Here is a 27912-nt window from a genome sequence, read left to right on the forward strand (position 1 = left end):
GCATCTGATGAGTAGTCCAAGTTTTGCACCTGGGAGAGAGAACATTGTGTAAGAAAGAGAGGATAATGGTAGAGAAAATAGGGTGCATGCAGTGTTTTAGAGCAAGATAAAGAGTGAAAGATTTAGATGTTGTAGAGGAGTGTAGATATCTTTAGGATCGATGGAAATGAAAAAAAAACAGAATGGAGGAACAGAGAAAGGAATGGAGAGAGAGAGAGAAGGGTTCGGTTTCATGGAGAAACAATAGTTTTAGAGGCTGGAAATGGATAACCCACTAAGGGATGTCTGTAATTCTGCTGGTTAGCTGAAAGACGCCTGGCGACACCAGTTTAACTCTGATAATGGCATTCTGAGTAATGATATTACTCAAAGATTGCTCTTTCATAGCTTAGGAGACTTACAGGAGCGAAAAACAGACATAAATGAGATTGTTGACATAGAGTAATAGTACAGTAAGTCACATTGCTATAGGATGCTGTGTGGTTGCTGAATACTGTTTTTCGTAAGTAATCTCTGTGATTTGGTTCTGTAATATATGCATTTCTTTTTCCCCATTTTATTGTCCTACAAGTAAAAATAATGAGCCTAATCATTAAAAAAATTTAGTTAAAACAGTTTAATTAAAGAAAAAAATCCTACATAGATAAGTGTATATACATTAGTTTAAAGAGTAAAAAGAGTGAAATATTACTACAATTTGAAATAGCTTACTATTTGAATATATTTTCAAATGCATTTTAATAATGTGATGCAAAGCTGAATTATCAGCTGCCATTACTCCAAAATTTCTTATCGATGTTTTCTGATTAATTTAAATTTAATTGAATGTTTGTGTAAACCATGATAGAAAGTTTTTTAACATTATAAACGCTCCACTATCATTTTTGATCATTTGAATGCATCCTTGCTGAATAAAAGTATTGAAACTCTTGCATTATAGTGTATATATATATACTTGCAGATTACTTTTTCAAATTTGTAGCCAAGGACAAAAAGTTTGACATAGCGAAGCATTTTATTGAATGTTTTATATATTGCGACGATGCCAGTGCTAACACTTATAATACTTTGCTAATAATTCAAATAACTTTACCTTGACAGCACATTCTATATACAGTATGCACATATTATGTCAGAGGTTTTTAGTTCACGTTTATTTTCCTCCATATACCCACAGCCATAAGAGACCCATTCACATATGACATTTGAAAGTAATTTACAATGTCATTATTTAGTCACCTGTGCTTTGTTGTGACTTGTCAGGTAATTATTGTTAATGGCAAACACCATATCACTTTATCATAATATAACTGTGCATGCTGATAATTGAGCTTTAATGTGATTTTAGCTCTAATCATCTGAATGCATATAATGCAATGTCAACAAAAAGTTCATGCTCAAATGAAATAAGCCATTAATGGACAGAACAGGACTGAAATTAGAAAATTTTCTCCGTAAGAAGAATAGTTACTTGGCATAGCCAATGTCTTTCTTTCTCTCTTTCTGTCAATATGTGACAGAAATTATAGAACGGTAATATAGTCCAATACATGCATTGGAGTTGTGCTGTTGCAGGACATGCTGTGTATTTTTACATCTCCCAAAATCATGATTCTTGTTTAATATTTTAAGGGGGGGGGGGGGTGATGAAGTCAGTTCTCCTCAGTTTCTTAGCAAAAGAACCTTCAAGTTTCAAGCTGTCACTGTTTTTTTTTTTTTGCATTCATTTTAAACAGTATTAATGTTACTTTATCATATCAAACCTATTTTTTGCACCTGTGAGGAATGCAGAGAGAACATTGTGTTAGAAGATATGATTAGAATTTGAAAATGTGCAATATATTAGAAAATGATTTAGACATGGTAGAGAGTTTTGTATAAAAATACATTTTTGCCCTGTGTGAGTCACATCTAGCTAACTAATAGTTAAAAAAGTATGCAAAGTAAAGTATTATTATCGATCCATATTATTTCATGCATTTTCATATGAATATAAATATTAAGATTTAAAGCATAAACATCATAAACATTTTTTTAATCACATTTCCACAATTAAATATGTGTTTTTTTTATTACTGTAAAACATTATTAATGAATGAACATTCTTCAGACAATTTAATTATTTTACTGTTTTGTACAGAAAATACACACTTCATCTTTAATCGAGGGAGGCATGTTTTATGTTCCCCATCATCCTAAGGTGTTTGTATCCCATAGGACCTCAAAGACAAATCTACTAGTGATTCAGTATAATTTATTTATGAACTGTACTCTCTTTTTTAACTCATAACTGTCAGAACTCATCACCCTGAAGATTCAAAATTACAAAACCTAAATGATTATCCATAATCTACATATATAACTTGTCTCCTATATGAAGTCACCTTAAATGTGCAGTTGACCTTTCATTTCTAGAGCAGGAGTTCTTCGATCTTTCTCAGGCTTGGATGTGGCAGACGCGTGGTTTAAACAACATAATACACCCACTGGGCCACCACTTTGAGATTCACTCAATGCTGCTGAGACAAAAACACATGAATAATTAATTAATAATAAAAAAAGATAGATTGAGGGAAGGAGAAAGGCAAAAGGAGGGGCAGTAAATTGAGAGACCTTAGAATCTCTAGTGTATACTTCTCTATTGCACACTCTTTTTTTCTCTTTTAGTGTTTATATGTTTGCGTCTAAGTCATAAATATATTTTTCCACCATACATTTGCCTTGCCCAATATGAATATTATGACCTGTAATTTTCAAATATTTAGACTTTGTGCACAATAGTCTGTTTTTAGAACTAAATTTGTTAAGGTTTTGGGAATATCTTTTACTATTTTATGAATGCACATATGCATTTATTTATTTATTTATGCAGTTTATGTCTAACTGTCAAGCTTAAAATGTTATGCTTTTCGTTGGCTCTCGGCTTGAATTGTTGACTTGAAATGTAAATATTAGTGTAAAAAAAAGAAAAAAGAAATTGATCTCTACAAATAAGTAACTTGAATAGTTCACCCAAAAATGAAATTTGTATGACTTACTTTCTTATGTGCAACGTAAAAGAAGTTATTTTGAAGAATGCTGGAAATAAAGCATTGACCTCCACTGTATTTTTGTCCATATAAGAATATGGAAGTCAATGGGAACCGTAACTGTTTGCTGCCTAATAAGTAGCTGTCTATAGGCATATTGTTTTAATTCCTAAACAAATATCAAAGCTCACAGTTCAATCAGATCCAAATGATGTTTTGTGTGCTGATTGTGAACCAGTTCAGATTCATTGAGCAGTCTTAGCATCTCTCTGCTAGTTACTTTTTGTGTCCTGAGGCTACGATTCTGGCATAATTGTTTTCTTCGTAATACATTGTTGCTGCTTTTTCCTTCTGGCACTAAAAATATTACGGTCCTAATTACTTGTATTTTGCCATGTCGAAAGCGAGATGTTTGGTATGGATTTTACATTTTTTGTGTATAATGAATTTTCAGGGCAATTAAGATGCAAATAGCCATATTAATAATTTGTCAAGTAATTTTCCATCACTCTGTTATTCTGAATGATGCTTTAGCCAGTTAAAGCAGACCATATTAAAAATTCTCTGTCATTTGCTTCCCCCATTCCTCTATTTAAAAAGCTCGTTAACATCAGTAAACTACTTCCTAGTCTTATTCTAATAAAAGAGAGTTTGCAAGGACGCACTGTCTGCATCTCAGTATATTGTTATGCATCACTGAAGTCTGCACTGAGCTGTGATTGAATGACACTCAGATTGCTCACAGTAGTCGAGGTCTTAGCCGAGCTTTCAGGGGTTTGGTCTTGATTGAGAGGTATTAGTGCACAGTAAACAAAGCTGTGCTTTGGAGAACAACATGATATCCTAGACTGAAAATATTTGCATTTTCTTTGTCATTTTTTGAATGGTTTTACAGATTATGTAGGATCTGTGTGATGCAATTGGCTAGTTCCCATAAATGCAAAATGAAGTGTATTTTAGTCCTCGTCTGTTTGCTTTGAGCTCATCTTTATGCTAGCATACTCCAAAAATAAAAATCAGCTTTGCATCACAGGAATAAAAAAAACTTTTTTAAATATATAAAAATACAAAGCAGTTATTTTAAACTGCAATAATATTACACAATATTGCATTTTTATATAAATATATAAATGCAGCCCTGGTGAGCATTTTAAATGTGCAAAGTTGTAAATGGTACAATAGATCATATACAATATAGAAAATATTCTCTCAACATTTACAATTTTAATTATTCTAAACTTTTGACTAGTATTATATATTAGAGAGTTGAGGTTGTCGTTAAATTTGTATCACATTTAAAATGTGTATTTACACTTTATTATTTTTGTTTATTTATTATTATTATTATTATTATTATTAAATTTTTTGCTTTGTCTAGGTTTGTCATTGAAAGCTTTATAATATCACTAGCAGTGGGGAAAATTTAGAAGAATCCAGTGTAATCTTTAGATGGTCTGAAATAGATATGCACTGTTCATTATAGCAGTTCAACCTGCCTATGTTGTAAATTATTGATTAAAAGCGCAAAATCTTCTAGTGTTTCCATTTTTGCCTGAGGCTTTTACATTGATAGATTGTAACATACATGGGAGATTGTGAATCCAACAGGATGTAGAAATGAATTATGCATTTTCTAGGTAAACTGTAAATTAAACATGCTGCCCAATGGTACCTTTATGTTATAGAGTGATGCTTTTTGTTTTCATAACATAAAATAACCAGGACAGGTAGAGTTTCTTTCAATTACTTTGATGTCATAAATATAGGAAAGTGCAATCCAGGGTTGGTGCCTCGCTTGCCTTGTTTGGTATCAAACCAGCAACTTTCCAGCTGGCAATTGAACATTGTGATGGTACTCAAAGATTGTGAATTGTTCCTCCACAGATGGCAGCCACAGTGAGATGTCCCAGCCCTCGATGACCATCCAGACATACCCATATGGAGGCTGTGAGTCGGTGGAGATGTCCTACCAGGCCGGCCAGTTCCAACCGGCTATCAGAGTGGCAGACTTGCTCCAACACATCACCCAGATGAAGTGTGGGCAGGGTTATGGCTTTAAAGAGGAGTATGAGGTAAGAAGACTTGAGCTTGAGGGACTGACATCAAGAAAAAATATGAACAGAACTTTCTTCTATGAACAGAGTAGATAAAAGAATATTGATGCTGAGTTGTTTGCTACATTTAAAGAGTGAAGCTATCTTTATGTGATACTTTCCTGAAAGTCTTTCTCCCTGCTATAGCTCTCAAATATCCTTTGCTTGCTTTTTAGTATACTAAATTTGAAGTAAGATCAAGTGTATCTGCAGTAATTAGAACAGCCGTGCAGCTATGAAATTTGCTTTTGCCTCCGCATGCACAATAAGCCCAAGAATGATGTGGAATGAATCTTAAAACGGTTTTATTGAGAGGGTTATTAAAATGTCAAATGTTTTTTTTGTTGTTTTTTAATCACTCGATAATGTGTGTTTTTGCTAGTGCCCTGTCTTTTTTTTCAAATTGTTTTTTTTTCTTAAACACATTTGAATAACTAATTGAAGTGCCTCTGTAATTATTAAAGGAAGCAGGTCAGTGTCTCGATGGCATGCTGGCATTTTGTTCAGAAAAGGTCGTGTGAGATAAGAAGCGCTTCTTGGAAAATCTGCCAACACAGTGGACCACAAAAGATCAAGCCCACATGACAATAAAACCAATAATCTTTCACTGTCTAAACCTTTATTAGTAGGTATATGAAAAGAACTTTGAGTCAATAGCAAGTCGTACTCAAGATTTTTAATAAGTATGCTAACCTCGGGTTATCTCTGCAGTCTCCAAACATGATCTGCTCTAATAATAATTTAATAATACTTTAATAGAAACTCGCTTTAATAGAACTTCTTTTCACTTAAGGTCACCAACATTGAAATTGCATCTGTAAGATGGTTTTCTTTGTCATTTGAAATTAAAGACACATTTGTGTGTGTGTGTGTGTGTGTGTGTGTGTGTGCTTATTTTTCTCTGTTTTTAAGGTACAGATGTTGTAATAGGGTACCGTTTTACGATTGGGAAAGCACACATTGACATCGTGGAGGCTTTGTTATTTTGTTTTAATAGTGCTAGAGAAAAGATGCTGCCAACAATAGAAAGATATGAAATAAACTTTTGATAAGGTCATTTAGTTTTCTTCTAAATATATTTCCTACAAATTGTGGCTTTGATGTAGATCCAGCTTCACTTTGTGATTTGTTTTCATTAAAGGGATCGTTCACCATCCAAAAATGACAGTTCTGTCACCATTATGCACCCTTATGTCATTCCAATCCAACTTTTTTTTTTCTGGGAAATACAAGCTTGATGTATTATTAAAGAATGTACTGGCCACACTTGTCTTTGCAATTAAAATGAATGTGGACTGAAGCTTTAAAGCATTAAAAAGTACCATAAAATTAGAGCTATACATACTCTTCCAGACAGAAGTATGGAAATATCTAAGACTTTTTGATGTTTCCAAAAGAAATCTCTTATGCTCACCAAGCCAGCATTTATTTGATAAAACATGCAGTGAAAAGAGATTTTTATATAACTTAAAATAACTGTTTTCTATTTTGGTATATTTTAGACTGTAACTTATTCCTGTTGTCAAAGCTGAATTTTCAGTATCATTACTCCAGTCTTCAGTGACACATGATCCTTCAGAAATCATTCTAATATGCTGATTTGATGCTCATTTATTTTTATTTTTGTGTGATCAAAAGACCAAAAAGATGTAGGGCCCTATAATACACCCTATCATACGCCCTATAATACACCCTGCGCAATGCGACGCATAGTGCAGCGCAAGTGTGTTTGCTAGTTTCAGTCCGTCACGTCATTTAATTAGCAAATGCATTTGCGCTCATTTGTGCACCCATGGGCGTGCTGGTCTAAAAAACAGGTGTGTTCAGGCGCATTGCTGGCGCATTGCTATTTTAAGGAGCTGAAAATAGACTGCGCCATAGACCAACTCAAACCTGGTCTAAAGTCTGGTGCAATGTTTTTTCTTTGTTATTTAAAGAGCGTACACACTGCTTATTAAACACAGGGACGCACAGCAGCACACAAACATGCCAAATATAAAAAATGAAAGGATTACAATGCATACAATTTTTTTGAAGGCTAAATATATATATATGCAGAAGTCTCCAAACTCATCCTTTCTAATCACCCTACTATTTGCCCGCTTGATCCTATTCCATCTCATCTCCTTCAGGCCATTTCTCCTGCAGTTGTACCTGCACTCACTCACATCATCAACACATCCCTCCACACTGGTGTTTTCCGCTCATCATTTGGACAGGCTCGTATAACTCCACTACTTAAGAAACCCACCCTCAACCCATCTCTTTAAGATAACTACAGAACAGTTTCCCTTCTTGCTTTCATTGCAAAAACACTTGAACAAGCTGTGTTCAACCAAGTCTCTACATTTCTCACACACAACAACCTCCTTGACGGCAACCAATCTGGCTTCAGAAGTGGACATTCAACTGAGACTGCCTTGTTCTCAGTTGTTGAAGCTCTAAGACTGGCAAAAGCGGAATCCAAATCCTCAGTACTTATCCTGCTTGATCTGTCTGCTTCTTTTGACACGGTTAACCACCAGATCCTTTTATCAACCCTACTGGCAAAGGGCATCTCAGGAACCACATTTCAATGGTTTGAGTCTTACCTATCAGATAGGCCCTCCAACTATCTTGGAGAGGTGAGGTGTCCAAGTCACAACACCTAACTACTGGGGTGCCTCAGGGCTCAGTTCTTGGAACACTTCTCTTCTCTGTCTACATGGCTGTGGCAAGGGGGGGCGTGGTTTAGCGAACCCTGCAGCGGGGGAGAGCGTCAGGAGACGCGCGGTGAGTGAGTGGGTTAAGCGCAAATAACGAACACCTGTCTCTTGTTGCAGTAATTGGCGTGGAGAGAGTATAAAACACCAGAAGAAACAGGTGCGGGGGAGAGAGAGAGAAGGACTACTGGCTGCTACCTGTGGACTGGATTTATGTTGATTGTTTTGTCTTTTGTTGGTGCATGTTTTGCCCACTTTTTGTTTGAAAATGTATAAATGAACAGTCAGTAGTCACAGCCGACCCTGCCGTCTTCCTTCCTACATAACGAACATTGTTACACTGGTGCCGAAACCCAGGAAGGAAGATGGATGCCGCCACCGTGCCTGTGCCCTCTGCTGCACCGTTTGTGGAGCTGATTACATCCCTCGCGGTCATGCAACATGATCAACACCAGGCCCTGCTGGAGTTACATCACGATCAGGAGAGGCGGTTTCAGGCCGTCTTCCAAACCCAGCAGGAAGACCGCGAGAGGTTCCAGAGCTGGATGGACCGGGAGGTTCGGCCAGAAGCCACGGTCCAACAAGCTGTGCCCGCCCACCTCCCTCTTCACAAAATGGGGCCTGAGGACGACCCGGAGACATTCCTGGACTTATTTGAGAAGTCAGCCGAGGTCCATGGCTGGCCGCGGGACCAGTGGCCGATGCGCCTGGCCCAACAGCTCCGGGACTCTTGCCGCAAATGGTTGCTGGCCGACGGAAGCGACGTGGAGAAGATAATCGATCGTGTGGTGCTGGAGCAGTTTGTCACTCGGCTACCAAGAAGAACTGCCGAGTGGGTCCAGTACCACCGCCCCACGTCGCTGGAGTCGGCTATTGATCTCGCGGAGGACCATATGGTGGCAAACCTCTCCCATCAGCTTCTCTCTCTCCTTCTTTTTTTCTCCTTCTCTCTCTCGGGCCTGTCCCTTTACCTAGGTCCCATCCGCCAAAAAAATGGCCAAAACCACTATGCGGCTCTCCGAGTCCTGCCCAGGGGGCTTGGACCCCGCCCCTGTTTCCCTGCTCTCTCCACGCCAACCGCTTAACCCACTCCCTGCCACTGGAGCGGCGGGGAGGTCTGGGCCGGCCTGCTGGCGTTGCGGGGAATACGGACCATTTTGTGGACAAGTGTCCCGTTATGGAGGTGGGGACAATGATCCGGGTCCCGGACGTCCCGCAGGGTGGTACCAAATACCTGTGAGTATTAAGGGGGGTACCTATCAGGCATTGGTGGATTCAGGATGTAACTAAACCTCAATCCATCAAAGTTTGATACAATCCGGGGCATTGGATACGAGCCGCATGGTTAAAGTACGGTGTGTGCACGGGGATGTGGTTGAGTAATTTAAAGAATTATTGGGGGTTTTATGTACGGATGCCTCTTGGGGAAAGAATGCACCGGAGGGGAATGCGAGTGTGCAGGCGGGAGAGACTGAAACGGGACCACTGAGTACTGCCACAGGGGAACAGAGCGAAATCGAGAGAATTATTCTCTCGGAGCGCGATGATTTTCCCCTGGAGCAGTCTCAGGATGAGATGCAGAAACGCGCGTTTGAACAGGTCAGGACCATCGACAGTCAGCCTCTCCATCCTGGACAGCCGCTTACCTGTCCATATTTTGCAATAATTAAAGATAGGTTGTATCGAGTGACCCAAGACGCTCAGACAAAAGAAGATACAACCCAGTTATTAGTTCCTAGGAGCCGCCCGGAAATGCTTTGTCAGGCGGCTCATTCTAATCCAATGGCTGGTCATTTAGGACAAGGAACAACACTAAATCACCTCATGACCCGTTTTTTTTTTTGGCCGGGCATTCACGAGAATGTGCGCAGGTGGTGCGCGGCTTGTCGTGAATGTCAGTTGGTAAACCCACCGGCCACCCCAAAAGCACCTTTGCGCCCCCTCCCATTAATGCAGGTCCCCTTCGAGAGAATTGGCATGGACCTCATCGGGCCACTAGAGCGACCAGCACGAGGACATCGTTTTGCATTAGTCATTGTGGATTATGCAACACGATATCCAGAAGCAGTGCCTCTTCGCAACATTTCTGCTAAGAGTGTTGCTGACGCGCTGTTTTCTTTAATCTCCCGAGTGGGGATTCCTAAGGAAATCTTCACTGATCAGGGCACGGCGTTTATGTCACGGACATTACGTGAACCTTACGAATTATTGGGCATTACAGTTTTTTTCGATTGCTAAACGACAGTGGGCAAAACTGGAGTCACATGTGCAAAACTCTAACTACAGTCTGCACTACCAACAGTCACCTGAGCTAAACAGTTCACATCACCTGCAAAACTCATTCCAAGCAACCAAACTCTTAACACATGGCTCAAAACAGACTCAGTGCAGCCAAACACTACACATAACCCTCACTGAGATAACACACTGAGAGGAAAAACACTAGCATCAAACACCAATACAGAAAATACTAACTTTTCATCTTTACAGTTTGAACAGTTTCAGTGACTTCATACAAAGTCATATTTTCTTCAAAGAAAAGAGTGACATTCTTTCACATGATTTATTTACATTTTTAGAACATAATTCTTTTAGGTAAATGAAAATTAGCAGTTTGTTTCAATAGTCTGCAGTAATTTACAGAATTACAGTAATGAGAAAAAAAGGTAGAAACTAAAAGTACATACTGTAATTCGAACAAATAATTTTCAGGGCTAATCCTGAAATTGCAATCAGCAGTGTTTGAAAGGCACAATGCTGAAATCTATTCTGTTTTGAATGTGTGGTTCACAGTTTTGACAGCAGTGTGTTAGCATTTGAACAAAGTGCTGTAAATCCACAGTGTTGTGCAGGTTGTGGTTAAAGTTGTGGGATAAGTGTGTAGAGTTTTGAAAACCGTGTTCAAGCAATGAAAAACGAACTAGAGTTTGGTCCACATGTACTGCTGCTGTACAGACTGTAGTTAGAGTTTTGCACATGTGACTCCAGTTGTGCCCACTGTCGTTTAGCAATTGGAAAAAAACTGTAAATCAATTCGGACCAGCGTCTGTCACCCACAAACGGACGGGCTGGTCGAACGTTTTAATCGCACGCTTAAGACAATGATTCGTAAATTCGTTCAAGAAGACGCCAAAAATTGGGACAGATGGTGGAACCCCTGTTGGTCGCTGTGCGAGAGGTCCCGCAAGCCTCCACGGGGTTTTCCCCCTTCGAGTTGCTCTATGGTCGCCAGCCCAGGGGGGTGCTGGACGTCATAAGAGAGACTTCTAAAATCTAAAAACGAAATTCAGTTTGTGATGGACCTGAGAACAAAACTCCACACTTTGGGGCGGCTCTCTATGGATAATTTGATACAGGCCCACAACAAACAGAGCCGGCTGTATAACAGGGGAACCAAGTTGCGTTAATTTGCACCGGGAGATAAAGTGCTTGTATAGACAAGTTCAAAATTACTTGCAAAGTGGCAAGGACCGTTTGAGGTCACACGGCAAGTTGGAGAGCTCGATTATGAGGTAATACGCTCAGATAGGAGAGGAGCACGTCAAATTTATCACCTCAATCTCCTAAAAAAATGGGATGAGGGAGAATCATTGATGTTGGCGATGGTGATTAGCGGAGAGGATGATCTTGGACCAGAAGCGAATATAAAAGAACAATCTCTCGCTCTGGCCCCAGGGGGAGATCATCTCTCGCCCTCCCAGCTCATTTGTTTGACTACATTACAGGCAGACTTTGCTGACGTGTTTTCTCCCCTACCTGGCCGTACAAATCTCATTCAGCACCATATCGAGACAGAGCCGGGCGTGGTGGTTCGCAGCCGGCCATATCGCTTGCCTGAAAACAAGAAAAAAGAAGTTCAGGAAGAATTAGGTGCGATGCTTGAAATGGGGGTAATAGAAGAATCTAACAGTAACTGGGTGAGCCCGATAGTTTTAGTTCCTAAAACGGATGGCTCAGTGCGGTTCTGTGTGGATTTTCACAAGGTGAATGCTGTGTCGAAATTCGACGCATATCCAATGCCACGGGTTGATGAATTGCTTGACCGGCTTGGTACGGCTTGTTTTTTTTCGACATTGGACTTAACAAAGGGTTATTGGCAGATCCCCTTGTCTCCATTATCCAGAGAAAAAACAGCTTTCACGACGCCGTTTGGATTACACCAATTTGTTACACTCCCTTTCGGGCTGTTTGGCGCGCCGGCTACGTTTCAGCGACTAATGGACAGGGTGTTGCGGCCCCATGGTGCATATGCTGCTGCTTATCTAGATGATATCATTATATTTAATAATGACTGGCAGCGGCATATGCAGCATGTGAGGGCGGTACTGAGGTCGCTGAGAGGGGCTGGGCTTACGGACAACCCGAAGAAGTGTGCGATTGGGCGCGTGAAGGTAAAGTATCTGGGTTTTCACTTAGGACATGGACAGGTGCGTCCCCAAATTGATAAGACTGCAGCGGTTGCGATCACTGTGATCACTCGTTGGTATCTAGCTTTACAGCCTTTTAAGTTCAAGGTGGTCCACAGGCCAGGTGTTCAGATGGCTGTGGCCGAGTTCCTCTCCCGGAATGGGGGGGTGGGGGGTGGGGGTGTTGCAGGCCGGATGGCTCCCCGGCCTGAGTTGGGCGGTGGGGGTATGTGGCAAGGGGGGGCGTGGTGTAGCGAACCCTGCAGCGGGGGAGAGCGTCAGGAGACGCGCTGTGGGTGAGTGGGTTAAGCGCAAATAACGAACACCTGTCTCTTGTTGCAGTAATTGGCGTGGAGAGAGTATAAAACACCAGAAGAAACAGGAGCGGGGGAGAGAGAGAAGGACTCCTGGCTGCTACCTGTGGACTGGATTTATGTTGATTGTTTTGTCTTTTGTTGGTGCATGTTTTGCCCACTTTTTGTTTGAAAATTTATAAATAAACAGTCAGTAGTCACAGCCGACCCTGTCGGCTGCTGATGACACTCAACTCTACCTCTCAGTCCATCCTGATGACCCGACGATAGCTGCTTGCATCTCAGCTTGTCTAACAGACATTTCTTGCTGGATGATGACCCATCACCTTCAACTCAACCTCGCCAAGACAGAACTGCTTGAACTGTGGTTCCAGCAAACCCACCGTTTCATCATAATTTCACCATCAAGTTAGGCACATCAACCATAAATTCTTCAAAAACAGCCAGAAGCCTTGGAGTTATGATTGATGATCAGCTGATTTTCTCAGACCACATTGCAATCTGTCCGATCCCGCAGATTTGCTTTATTCAACATCAAGAATATCAGACCCTTTCTTTCGGAACATGCTGCACAACTAATTGTTCAAGCTCTTGTTCTGTCCAGGCTGGACTATTGCAATGCTATCTTGGCAGGTCTTCCAGCCAGTTCTATCAAACCTTTACAATTAATCCAGAATGCGGCAGCAAGATACATTTTTAATGAGCCAAAAAGAATACAAGTCACACCTCTGTTTATCAATTTACCAATAGCTGCTCGCATAAAATTCAAGGCATTGATGTTTGCCTACAAAACTACCACTGGCTCTGCACCCATTTACCTAAATTTGTTACTTCAGACTTATGTGCCCTCTAGAAGCTTGCGTTCTGCAAGTGAACATCGCTTGATTGTGCCATCCCAAAGAAGCACAAAGTCTCTTTTACGGACTTTTAAATTAAATGTTCCCTCCTGGTGGAATGACCTCCCCAACTCATTCCGAGCAGCTGAGTCCTTAGCCATCTTCAAGAATCGGCTTAAAACCCATCTCTTCCATCTTTATTTGACCCTCTAACTTTAACACTCACTATTCTAATTCTATTCTTAAAAAAAATCTAACTACCTTTCTAATCTTTTTGTATTCTATTTTCTTTCCATTTATTATGCAATTGTGTGTGTGTGTGTGTGTGTGTGTGTGTAAAGACCTCTAACACTAGCTTGCTCTATTCTTTTTTTTTTATTCTATCTGTTTTCTTTTGATTTATTATATTATTTAACCCCTTACCAGTCATCCCCCATTTTGGCATGAAGACAGAAATGACATACCCAAAATAAAAGGTTTCTGCTCATTTTTCTTTCTGACTAGATACATAATCAACATTTGTTCACAAAGCTGACACGTCAAAGTTTACTGTTCAGGAATCAGATTTACTTAGACTGTTATGATACTAGAGATATATAAGCTCAAACATAAACATAAAAATATTAAAAAAATTGTTTATGTTGGATATTATTTTAGAAACGCAGTGTAGCTAAAGCCACAAGTCTATCAAAGCTTCAATTGAAATTTCATAATTCAATCTGTAAAACTGAGAATTTTATATTATATTTTCTAAGGCCATGTCATGTGTTTTTAGAGAAGGCTAATCTGATTGATTTATGGCACTTGTCATCTCTGTAAGATCACACATGTAAACTCTCATATGTGCTCTATCTGTGTGTTTGGCTCTGAATACTCCCCCATTCATGATTCTATTGTTCTCAAAAAACAAGTCTTTCACACCTCCGCCAGGTATGACACATTATCCGCATTATTCTTTAATCATTATTCTTTTGTTTTTATTTCACCTTTTTTAGCCTTTGTTGTGGTATTATAAGCTTTACAAAACTACCAAGCTGCAATCTCACTTCAGTCTCAGTATGCATTTAGCCCATGCTATGTGTACTGTGTTAACCTAACTGAGACTTGTTATAGCACTTATATATCATTGCTCTTTTTGTTGTTTTTGATTGCTTCCACAGGCCTTATTTGTAAGTCGCTTTGGATAAAAGCATCTGCTAAATGAATAAATGTAAATAAATGTAATACTGTATATATATAAATGCCTACATGTCATAATGTATAGTCATCGCATGGATCAGAATTAGGCTATTTGCCCTCACAAGAACCGCTCCGTTTCATCTCGGAGACGTGTTCTGTCTTTGCGCTTGCCAAATTCCGCCATGTGTACATAGCAGATCCGTCATGGTACGAGCGCAACTGGCTCTTAAAGGGAATGGAAGATGAGACTCTTATTGGTTTATTGCACGTTATGCCCAAAAAACACCCATTACTCATTAAGAGAATAGGGACAACCCGTTAAGACCATGCGCCCGGGCACGTCAACTGTTTTCCAGTCGTTAAAATAGCAAATGTGGATTTGGACACGCCCTAAGTGCACCTGCGCCATGCGCTTTACACTTTGCATTTATTTCGTTAAAATAGGGCCCGTAAAGTTTATGGCATTTTTGCACAGTCTTTTCTTTTAACTTGAGAAATCTGCATTTTATGAAAAATTACTATTTCAAATATTTTCTCTCCCAGATGAGAAAAATAGTTAGCTTGTAGTAATTACTGTAGTATTATTATACTTTGAGACTATTTGTAAAATGGCGGCAAAGCTGTGATGGCATGTTCTTAAACATTTTGTTTAGAATTCTAATATGAAATCTGGTCTGGAATCAGTTATTCTGAACTCTTTGCTCACTGATGTAGGAATACTCTAAGGTAGGCTGAACAGTCAGGAGAGAACTTTGCTTGAGTATAAGTATGTATCATATTTGGCACATTATTGTGTATTCAGACACAGTCTTGATGGATGGCTCTGGCAACAAGAGACATCAGTGAATAAGAAAGGAAAGGACACTCTCTGTATCCAAATTTTCAATCATCTAGATTGAAGGCATCTTTAAAAGGGAAACGACTGCACTTTTAAAGAAGAGACTCTCATTCATAAAGAATGACTCTGTCCATCATTCATCTGATTTATTATTCAGAGATACAAAATAACAAATTGATCTGCATGTTGTTTAGTGTCTATTCTGTCCAATTTATTTATTCACAATTTCAATTGTGTAATGCATCAGAGGTTTGTCCTAACTATTAACTGATCATTTGAAGGGTTAGGATAGGTCTAGCTTAATTTTAGTGTTGCAATAGGACTAGCTCAGCTTTACTGGCTGCTTTAGGCCGTCTGAAATGTAGAATTAAGCATGAGATAGATGTATTGCTGGCAGCTCATACCTGTCATAGGAAGTCTGATAGCACCAGAGCCTGTGCCTCCATGTTTAAAGGGTCATTCATCAAGGCAGACGTTTTTATAACGCCTTTTTGTTATCGCCTCTCTGTTCTACCAAGATTTGCCTCACAAGTTTGCCTGCAAATGAAGTTGGCAGCTTTTTACATCAGCCCATCTCTATCCTTGCCTCCGAAAATAAGTCATTTTTCCTAATATGCAGTGAAGGAGTAGAAACTCAATACATTTACAATGAGTTGAATGGAGTGTTTGCTTACTGGCTTGTGACTAGCTGATATGAGCGAAAGCACATTAGGGGCAAATACTGCGTTCTCATAATGCATGTTTTACTGTGAATTTGGACAGTAAAATGCTTCATATTTGGACTTGAGCATCAGTAGACAATCTGACTGATTTATTTTAATATTTTAATTGAATTTAAGTTAATATGTTGTTATTTTAATTAAATTAAATTAAATTAAATCTAAATATATTTAATTCAATATATTTTTATTTATTATTTTTATTTAATTGAATATGCAATAAGCTAAGTGGCTATAATCATATGTATATATATATATATGTATATGTGTATATATAAAATCTATAACAACGATTTTTGTTAAATCTCATCTCATTTTAACTTATTGAATCTTGCTTGTTTCACAGTTTGCAAGTTTATACTTTGTTCATACTTTTTAATTGTTTACTTTTTAATTTTTAATTGTTTACTTTTTAATTTATTTTTCACTATTCACAGATTTATGCTTTTAAGCAATGTAAAAAATGACTCTTGAAAATGTTATTTAAGTAGTCAAATAAATGCAAATACTTCATAATAAACTGTAATATTTCTCACTTAAGAATATTTAGTTTTAGTGCATTAGTACAGTATATCTTGCACCTCTAATTTTACGCGATATATAAAGTGGAACTAACAAATAGAGTTGAGAGAGAAGGAAAGGAGAGGGATGAGATATGATGGACAGGGAGTGATGCAGATCTGATCATTTTGGTAAAAGCTGATGATGGCCACCTGTGTGTGTATGTCAGCACAATCGCATCATTAATCTCAGCCTGCCAGATGTGTGATTCTGCATCTGTGCTCACATTAGAGAGAGAAGAAACAATGAGAAGTTCATGTTACATATAAATATGGAGAAGGCTACAGTGGCCCCATAAAGTATTTGGACACTTAAGTCAACACTTAATGTGTGAATGTCATTGCATTAGATAACAAAAAAGATGAAGAGTAGAAAGTGTAACTGCTGAAGAGGATTATGAAATGTTTGGAAGTGTGGGGTAGGAAGACTTCTGACAGCGTGTCTGCTGTCTTCGTGTCCACACACACACACACACACACACACACACACACACACACACAGTAAACACACCTTCACTGTCTTCTCATCACTTCTATAAAGTATTAATAATATCGAAAAACAGAAGATCAGAAGATGAGAGAGGCTCCAGTGAGGACATTTTTGGAGGGTGGATGAGGAATCCGGTACAGAACAAATGAAAAATAAGTTTAACTCACTGCCAGAAGACAGGAGTTTAAAGCTTTTTGTGTTGCGATTCTCTCCGGATGTCTCAAAATGTATCATTAAGAAGCCCTCAAACAGTTTTAGCATCACATTCTGTCAGGCAGACAGAGAGTTTTTCTATAACTGACTCTGTTACCCCGACTGTACTGTGATTATAATGAGAACATGGTCAGAGTTGCCAGATTCCAGTATCCCTATGCATGAATGTGACTGATTTATTGGAAGGGTTGCCAGATCAGATTTAATTCACACATGAAAGAGCAGTTAAAAAAAATGAGGCTTTGTAAGGTTTCGATTTTCACAGGTGCCTGATCATGTTTAATGCACATGAAGGAACAGTACAGTAGAGATGATACAGTCCGTATGTTCAGGCTTCTATGCTTCACTAGTTCCAGATGGGATCCATCGTACGGACATGGGAGGGAAAAACAGTTCTTCTACTTTTATGACCTCGTCGGATGCTGAGCGATTCAACCATCCAGAACAGTCAATTAGTTAAAAAAACAATCTATGTAGTGATGCATGATGGAAAACATTTTTTATAATAATTTTTATTTTATAACTTCTAATGTTAATTTTGTTAGCTATTTAGTCTTAGTCCCATGTTACATGTCCATGTTGGATTTATAGAAAGTGAAAAAAAAGTGACGTGACATTCAGCCAAGTATGGTGACCCATACTCAGAATTTGTGCTCTGCATTTAACCCATCCGAAGTGCACACACACAGAGCAGTGAACACACACACACACACTGTGAACACACACCCGGAGCAGTGGGCAGCCATTTATGCTGCGGCGCCCAGGGAGCAGTTGGGGGTTCGATGCCTTGCTCAAGGGCACCTAAGTCGTGGTATTGAAGGTGGAGAGAGAACTGTACATGCACTCCCCCCACCTACAATTCCTGCCGGCCCGGGACTCGAACTCACAACCTTTCGATTGGGAGTCCGACTCTCTAACCATTAGGCCACGACTTCCCATGAATTTATCATATTTAGTCAACCTTATCCTGTTTAGTTTTAGTCGACTAAAAGTCTCAACATTTTAGTCTAGTTTTAGTCAATGAAAACTTGACATTTTAGAAATAAGATTCTTATTAATTAACCGTACAGCAGTATTAACTTTGGCAGCCATTTTTCATTTAATCTTAGTCTTACTCAAATGTAGTAATATAATTTTAGTTATCATATTTAGTCAACCTTGTCCTGTTTTTGTTTAGTCAATGAAATTTATGAGCGTTTTCATGCTGTAAAATGGTTAAACTGATCAAAATAATTTTTGCTCAAAATTATAATCGTAATGATTGTTGTCATGTGAAAAATGCATTGTGTATTTTACAATATCTAATGTACTGATTTATTATAGGCTTTTTATTATTTAAATTAATACCAAAGACTTATGCAATCTCTGCTAAACTGCTAAAACAAACGAAAAATATTATAACAGTGAAATTCCAAGTTATTCCACTAATTCCAATAACCTATTTCTCTATTAAAACAACAGAAGTTGAGTAAGTGCATTTATTCAGCAAACACAATCGCAAACTATACAGTCGAGATCTCAGAACAGAGACCGGCTGAAGGACGACTTTCATGTAGATCGCTAAACTCCAGCTTGTTTGTTGGTGTTTCATATCTTCCGCAATGAGGAGCTAGTGTGTGCGAATGGTTGCCAGATTCTGCCAAAATACCGGGCAGAGAATGTATCCTTATAACAGTGAAGCTTTGATTTCGGGGAGTTGATCTTTTGATATCTGGCCACTCATTTAAGCTCGCCTTGTAAAGGCATGTAGAGCAGCCCAAAATAACATTTTGTCTCCTTTGTTTGATGAAAATAAAAAGAGATTCGTTTTTATCTTTTTGAATACATTTTAGCCACGTCTTTCAGTCTTTCACTCATGTCTTTTAGATTAAGTACACATCATTTATTTATTTAATTACTTACTTATACAGTATGCTGCTGCATTAATAGAAGTACCAAAAAGCAATACTTGGATGGATGTGTGGAATACAATTCATACTATAGATGTAATTCATTATGTGATATGTAGTTATTGACATTATATTTTCCTAAAGATACAGTTGTCACTGTTAAAGGTAGATGAAACAGTGGCCGAATGAAGTAGCCTGTCATTTGCTATGAGTTAAACCCATTTAATTTTACAAACTGATACTGAATTTATAATTAATTATTTGACTGACGGTGTGCAAGCTCATGTCAATAACACTACATTGTGAACATCTAATGAATTTTCTGATGATCCTTTGGATGTTCTAACATGAATTTGAATATTTTTTCTGCGAGTGGAAAAAATAAAACAAATAGAGAATAGACACATTATGAGGTTTGTGAATGAACTCGATTTTCTGTTGCTGTTCTTTCATAGATACGTCTTTTAAAGATAGACCTTCACTAAATTGCACCATCACCCCTCCAATTCATCTTTAAAATGTGCTTGTTTTGAATCACTTTGTCCATCAAGTCTTTCTTTAATGCAGACCCTTTGCAGACCACTGTTGTTTCTTTAGATCTGTCACAGTAAATGGCTTGTCTTGTGTGTGCTGGACAGGATGAAGATTGCACTGCTGCTTTAAGTGGCCACCATTCAGTGCTCTTGTTTGACATTTCAGAGTCTTGTCTTTGACCCAAGGCTAAAGGATAAGTCTACAATTAGACCCTTCCACACACACACACACACACACACACACACGTCTTTCAGTGATATCAAGGGACAAAAGGCACCTAACTTGGCCTGTTATTTCTGAAAAGTGTGAAAAGTTTAACTTGTATGTTAGCTATCAGTAATGATATGTATATGTGTGAAAGCAGTCTCTTTAATGGATAAACATCTATAGAAAATATTCTTGATTTGATTCCAGGGTCTGGCTGAGGGACAAACGGCACCATGGGAAACTGCCAAGAAGGAAGAAAACCGCAACAAGAATCGCTACGGCAACATCATCGCTTGTGAGTACTGAAACAACAAAGAATCCTAAATATTATTTAACAAAATTTCTAAATCAAATTCTGGGTTTCTTTCACCTTAATAACTGCACCTCACACCTCAGCCGCACCAATGGCTGTATTTTTCATTATGCTTAAAAAGTACTGTGGAAGTACTCTGCTACAGCGAGGTATCCGATGGTAACATCATAATACATTTGACATTCCTTTAACATATTCTTTGTATTTACAAGTTTAAGGTAAGACCACATCCAAAATTCACAGAAGTGCACGGTACCGAACCACTTCATTCAAAAAGTACCAAAAACTACCATGTTACTACATTGGTACATTTAAATACCATGGTACTTGAATTTCTGTACATTTTAAAGTACCATAGTTTAACATAATCCTGTTTCACCATGTTCATATACCATGGAAATACCATGTGTACATGGTACACCAAGATATTTCAAAGAATACTTTTGAAGATGTCAAAACATGATGCTATTGCCAGAGTAGTACCATGATAGACTTTGGTAATTATTTTGCTAATATTGCGCCATTAAATGATATCTGGTTGTTGACATTATATTTCTTCTACAAGATTTAGTTGTCTCTGTCATGGTGCTCTTAAAATGAGATGAAACATTGGGCCAAATGAAATAGCCTGTAAGTCGCTCACAGCCAGCGGGTATTATGATGAATTTGCTATAAGTTAAACCCATTAATTATACATGTTGCTAATGAAAACGTCTCAGGTTATGACTGTAACCTTTGTTTCCCGAGAAGGGGAACGAGAACTGCTTTGAACGACACTTTGGGGGGAAGCCCCTCAGCGTAGCGCTTCTGAAGTATGAATGAAACTGAGCCAATCTTGATTGGTGTTGCGTCATGACATAATGTGTGACGGCATACGCGGAAGCTATAAAAAGGACACCGGCACACAACAGAGACAGCTTCTGTAATGAAGCAAGCGCTCCCAGGCAGGGGGAGGTGTGGCGAAGGGACGCAGTTCTCGTTCCCCTTCTCGGGGAACAAGGGTTACAGTCGTAACCCGAGACGTTCCCCTTCGAGGGAACATTGAACTGCGTCGAACGAGTACCCACTATGCCACAACGAGCCCTGCCTGTCCGAGTGTGAAGCTGCGCACAGGCCCACTTAGGACGAGAGCCCAAGGGTACCAGGTGTCGATGGAATGTCCAGGCTGTAGAATCTAATAAAAGTGTGAGGGGTGGCCCATCCTGCTGCATCGCAGACCTCCTGGATGGGGGCCCCTGAGAGGAGGGCTCTAGAGGACGCCATGCCTCTGGTAGAATGAGCCCTCACGGCCAGAGGTGAAGGCAAATCGCGCACCTCGTAGGCCATAGATATAGCTTGGACAATCCAGTTGCTAATGGTCTGTTTGGAAGCAGGAAGCCCCTTCTTGGGCGAGCCGAAACAAACTAACAACTGGTCTGACTTCCGCCATGAGGAGGACCTCTGGATATATATTTTCAGAGCTCTGACAGGGCAGAGCAAGTGAAGTCTCTCCTCATCCGCCGTCACGTGAGGTGGAGAATGAAAAGCCCCATTAGATATAGAGAGTGCCTGGAGATCTCCTACCCTCCTCAGAGAAGTAATGGCCAACAAGAAAGCCACCTTAAGGGAAAGGTTCTTGGCCTCAGCCGACTCCAGCGGTTCGAAGGGGGCCTCAACCAACCCTCCGAGAACCACCGCCAGGTCCCAAGTGGGAACCCTGGTAAGAGCCGCAGGTCTCATCCTCCAAGCCCCACAGAGGAAACGTACGACCAACGGCTGTCTCCCCAGAGGCCCATCACTCAGAGGAGCGTGGAAAGCCGAAATGGCAGCCATGTACACCTTGAGAGTGGACAGGGTAAGACCAGCTGAGAAGCGATCTTGGAGGAACTCCAGCACTGAAGCCACTGGGCAGTTAACTGGGTCCACCTCACGCTCTCTGCACCAAACGGTGAAAACATTCCATTTTAGGCCGTACAATTTCCTCGTGGAGGGAGCTCTAGAGCTGAGTATGGTCTCCACTACTCCTGCTGACAGGCTGGCCTCTCAGTACTGTGCCCCCTCAGGGGCCAGACCCACAGTTTCCATAGTTCGGGCCAAGGGTGAAGTATTGAGCCCTCTGCCTGTGTAAGCAGGTCCCTCCTGATGGGAAGCTCCCATGGAGGGCCGTCCAGGAGTAATATTATATCTGAGAACCATACTCGGGCCGGCCACAATGGGGCTACCAATAATAAACTGATGCCGTTGCGACGAACCCTCTCTAGAACTCCCGGAAGCAGAGCGATCGGGGGAAAGGCATGCAGCCTCGGCCACGTCTGTACCATGGCATCCAACCCCAGTGGGGCTGAATGTGTGAGGGAGATTCACAGTGGACAGTGAGTCGTCTCTCGAGACACGAATAAATCCACTTCCACTGGGCCGAACCTCTGACATATTGACTCCACCACCTCGGTATGGAGTCTCCATTCCCCGGGCCTCAGCCCCTGCCTCGACAGGATGTCTGCTCCCTGATTCTGATTCCCTTGGATGTATGTTGCTCTGAGAGACAACAATTTCCCTTGGGACCACAAGAGGATCTGATGCGCCAGTCTGCATAGAGGCCGAGACCTCAGACCCCCTTGATGGTTTATATAGGCCACCACCGACATATTGTCCGCCCTCATAAGGATGTGATGACCGGCAGGATCCGGCAGGAAGCTCCTCAGAGCTCGGAACACCGCCAACATTTCCAGGCAGTTTATATGCCAGGAGGAATGATGGTCCTGCCATAGACCTCTCGTTAAGCGGCCGTCCATGACCGCGCCCCAGCCCGTGAGGGAGGCATCTGTCGAGACGGCTTTCCGGCGACATAACGCTCCCAGCACGGGACCTTGGGACAGAAACCGAGATCTCTTCCACATAGATAAGGAACGAAGGCATCTGCGCGTAACCCTGATCATGCGAAATTGGTTTCCCCTCGGAGAGAACCCCTTGGTTTTCAACCACCACTGCAAGGGTCTCATGTGCAGGAGAACGAATGGAATGATATTGGATGCTGCTGCCATGAGACCTAACCCTCTCTGTAAATGTTTTACAGTGATGGCCTGGCCTAGCTTTATCCTGGTCACCGTGGCCAGGATGGATTCAATCCGTGCAGGAGACAATTGTGCCCGCATTGTGACTGAATCCCGCACCACTCCCAGGAACGTGGTTCTCTGGGCTGGTGCCAACACACTCTTTTTCATGTTGCGTCTCAATCCCAGGCTCTGGATGTGGGCAAGGAAAACATCTCGATGCCAAACTGCCAGCTCTTGTGACTGGGCTAGAATCAGCCAGTCGTCGATATAATTGAGAACCCTGAGACCCTGAAGCCTCAGCGGTGCTAGAGCTGCATCCATACATTTTGTAAATGTGCGAGGGGAGAGAGCTAGGCCAAACGGAAGAACCCGATATTGGTACGCCTCGCCCCCGAAGGCGAACCTCAGGAACTTCCTGTGAGACGGAAGGATGGAAATGTGGAAGTATGCGTCCTTCAGATCTATCGTGACAAACCAATCCTCGGATTGAATTTGGTTCACGATGATGGGAATAGTGAGCATCTTGAACCTGAATCTCCTCAGAGACCGATTCAAGTGCCTGAGATCTATTATTGGACGCAACCCCCCATCCTTCTTGGGAACTAAGAAGTAGTGGCTGTAGAACCCGGACTCCCTGTCTGGAGGAGGAATACATTCTATAGCCTCCTTTACCAGCAGATAGTTTACTTCTTGCTCCAACACACGACTCTGCTCTGGGTTGACTACAGTCCAGACCACCCCATTGAACTTTGGTGGGCGGGAACCGAACTGTAGTCTGTACCCCTTTTGAATGGTGCACAGAGCCCAAGGAGAAATATTAGTGAGATTTTTCCATGCATCAAAATACTCTACTAAGGGGACCAGCCTCTCGAGGCTGGCCTCAGGTATTAATCAGGATTCGTTCTTGTCCCCCCGAAGCGGATCTCCGGCAGGGTTTGACCAAGAACGATTCTCGATGTGCGGACGCGAATGCTGCCTGGCCGCAAGCCTGTGGGGCGGACAGTGCAGGGCGCGTTCGCTGGAGACCGATGCGTCCCGAAGCGCACTTAACGGCGGGAAGTCAACATCGATTTCCTGCGGGCTCCGCGGAGGAGGCGACCTCGATCGCTCCCCCATGGGTGGGCCCGCCCGCAGAGGGCCTAGGCTGGCTAGGACCTCTTCGTTGAAGCCTTCTTCGCCTGCAGGACGGCCCTCAGGTTGCCCGGCTGAGGCTTCGGCTGAGAGCGTCGTCTATGCCCCCAGGCTACCTGAGGGGGGGGCTCTAGAAGCGACGCTCTCTTTTTGCACCTGTCTATAGGCGGAGGAGCTGGCGGATGGCTGCGGCTGCTCGCTTGGGGCAGGCTTCTTAGGCCTCGAGCGGCGAGGGAGGTATTGTTTGAAGGCTGCAGACTGTTTATTTGCCTCCTGAAACCTGTCGACGACGATATTAATTGAGTCGCCGAACAAGCCAGAAGGCAGCCTTCCTCAACTCCGCAATAATTTCCGGAGTTGGACCCTCGCCCTCATCAATATCTTTAAGAAGGTCGGCCTGGTACGCCTGCAGTACAGCCATTGTATGCAGACTAGTGCCAGCCCGACCCGCAGCCATATAAGCCCTGCCCACTAACGCAGATGTATCACGGCACGGTTTAGTGTGCAGCACCGGGGTTTTTATCCCATAACCGCACAGGGGGGTTGGACACGTGAGATGAATGTGCAGGAAACGCTCGTCCAACTTGTTTTTAATAAGCGTTTCCTGCTTCTCATGTGGCCAACTGATATTAAGACGGGCCACTGCATGAGAGACAACCTCCACCAGCCCCTCATATGCGGGGACACAGGGTGGCGAGTCATGCCCAAAATCCCCGCCTTCGATGCTGAGCACGTCTACTTCCTCGAAAGTAGACAGCTCAAGCACCGGGCTCTCCACTCGTGTGGAAGAAGCCGCGGGGCGGATGAATTGCGAGAGTGTGTCTCGGCAGTCTCGAGATCCCCCGCCAGATCCATCTGCGAGCCCCATGAAGAGCGGGGCTCGCAAGCCTGGCCATCCCCACTGAAAATGGCCAGGCGGGAGCACAGCACACGGATTGGCAATCTCTCACAATTCTCGCAAGCAGCCCCCTCGAGAGCTGCCCGCGCATGCTGCACTCCCAAACAATGCACACACATACGGTGTGTGTCCCCACCCGTGATATAACGTGGACAGGGATGCACACACCTCGTGAAACTGCTCGCCATAATAATGCTTGTGACTATTAGACAATAAAACACCAAATAAGACAAACAAGACAGAGAGCGCTTGCTGAAGAACAGAAAGCTGTCTCTGTTGTGTGCCGGCGTCCTTTTTATAGCTTCCGCGTATGCCTTCACACATTACGTCATGATGCAACACCAATCAAGATTGGCTCAGTTTCATTCATACTTCAGAGGCGCTACGCTGAGGGGCTTCCCCCCAAAGTGTTGTTCGACGCAGTTCGATGTTCCCTCGAAGGGGAACTGTCCATCAGGCTGTTCATCAGTACAAAGGATTTTTTGTGAAAAAATGTGAAAAATGGAGATAAAGGAGATGTCTCCTTTATTTAACACCAGTTCCCTAGGGTGGTACTTTGCTTGCAACTGTGACATTAACCTATAGTAATGTGTAGCATTTAGTTTTTAGTTAGATGACTGCTTAAAGGCACCTAAACATTCTTAAGTTTTCTAGAAGAGCAGTGCAAAAACTCTCCAATATATATATATATATATAGCTTTAACTCATGGCTAAATTTAATATAACCAAATGAATTGCATTTGGACTTGGATAATGGGTTTTTAAGTAACTGAAAAATCTCAAGTCAATCAGTCAAAGGAGGGCATTGTTTTGTGAAGCATTTCATTATGTGAATGATAGTTTAACCACCCTAAATTGGAACGATGTCTTACATACTGAGCCAAGAAAAAAATTAACCCACAAACAAAATTGGCCATGCATCCCTTGATTAACATTGACAATTTATAGGAGAGGAAAGCCATTTCAATTAGAGACATCTGTCCAGTCTTGCTCATCTCTTCAGTGTTTAAGCAGGCAGTGTCAGCCATTCAAGCCCATATGGTCATCTATAATTCACGAGACTCTACACCCAAAATAAACTGTTATTGGCAAACATTTACATATCAGAGAACGAGGGTGGGGGAGTAGGAAGAAGGCTCGTATTTACTTCTGCTCACCATCAAAACCAATTTCTGCTTCTCTGTGTACGCTAAGATTTTTGTATCTTTTCCAGATGATTCCTCATTAGTATATTTCGTCAATTATGGTTGGGAGGGAGGTATGTGCACATAGCGAGCATACTATGATTTGGCGCAGGCTGTTTGACGGATGTGTTTTCTGTTTGGACTGAGATTGCAGGAAATGCTTTGGCAGCAGGTCTGAGTAGGAACGGATGAGTCACAGCATACCTATGGGTTTTATCCCAAAGCAGAGGACAATGACATCACAGAGAACTCAACAGAAAGAAAAAGAGCAGAAGGTTTTAAATGGATTGTTAAAAGAGGACTTTAAGTACTTGCCTGAAATTATAGTATTTTTACAGGAATTTGATGAATCTCAAATCTTTAGATAAAGAAAATAAAAAATAAAACTAAGGTAGGCATCACAATTCAGTTACAACTATCATTAGTTTTTATTATTATACATTTTTAATTATAGGTTTAATTATATATATATATATATATATATATATATATATATATATATATATATATATATATAAATATATATATATATATATAAATATATATATATATATATATATATCATCTTATGTGTATATATATATAGAGAGAGAGAAAGAGAGAGAGAGAGATTTAGTTGATTTTTTTAAGTTTGTCACAATGCATTCTGGGATTGCCTTGTCCTCAAAGGATACATTCAGTGTTACCTTAGATATCATGAGGTGGGATAGTTAAAGGCATATCCCAAAAATAAGAGTTCTGTCGTCATTTACTCACTTTCATATTGTTCAAAATCTGTATGATATGTCCCAAAAAAGATATAAAAAGTTTTAGTGTTGCAGTGAATAGGGTCCGATGTTGTTTGTACCCCAAAGTTCTTCAAAATATCTATTTTGTGTTCTTTTTGTTGTCACTTTATTTATTAGCTCTACTTGTAGTGCAGATGGCAATTTCAACTAAATTCATAAAATTCTCACATGATGCAATTCATGTAACACAACCATCCAATGAAAAGGGATGAAACCCCCAATGGATAACCAACACACATTGGCCCATTATCCAAACTGTCACTAATTTTAATCTGTTAGTATCAATGCCTTTGTGGATCTGAGGTTAAAATATGCAAGGTAAGGCACCTTCTGAATTATAAATATCCAGGTTGTTCATTTTCATTAGTCCAAACACAAAGGAAAGTGTGTCTTGGTCTTTTAAGTGCTCTGAATGCATGGATCTGTGTGTCTGGATGAAGACACCTTCTCATTTCTTCTCTCTGAGTTCCTCAAATTCTGACATTTATTCCCTTCACGTAGTTCTGCCAGAATTGTCAGTTTGCCTTGAAGTCTTTGCGGAAAAAAATTCTCCTCTG

General features: G+C 41.0%; 1 protein-coding gene across 9 annotated transcripts in view; it reads left to right on the forward strand.

Moving 5' to 3' along the window:
* Positions 1 to 27912, forward strand: part of LOC132151564 (receptor-type tyrosine-protein phosphatase T-like) — a 280272-nt gene that overhangs the window by 214777 nt on the left and 37583 nt on the right. For all 9 annotated transcript variants that reach the window (XM_059559752.1, XM_059559755.1, XM_059559756.1 and 6 more), the window contains 2 exons: positions 4914 to 5101; positions 20217 to 20304. In XM_059559752.1, the coding sequence (XP_059415735.1) occupies positions 4914 to 5101; positions 20217 to 20304 (276 nt within the window). The remainder of the gene's footprint in view (positions 1 to 4913; positions 5102 to 20216; positions 20305 to 27912) is intronic.

Source organism: Carassius carassius, chromosome 10, assembly GCF_963082965.1.
Source record: "Carassius carassius chromosome 10, fCarCar2.1, whole genome shotgun sequence".
NCBI classification, from domain to species: Eukaryota; Metazoa; Chordata; class Actinopteri; order Cypriniformes; family Cyprinidae; genus Carassius; species Carassius carassius.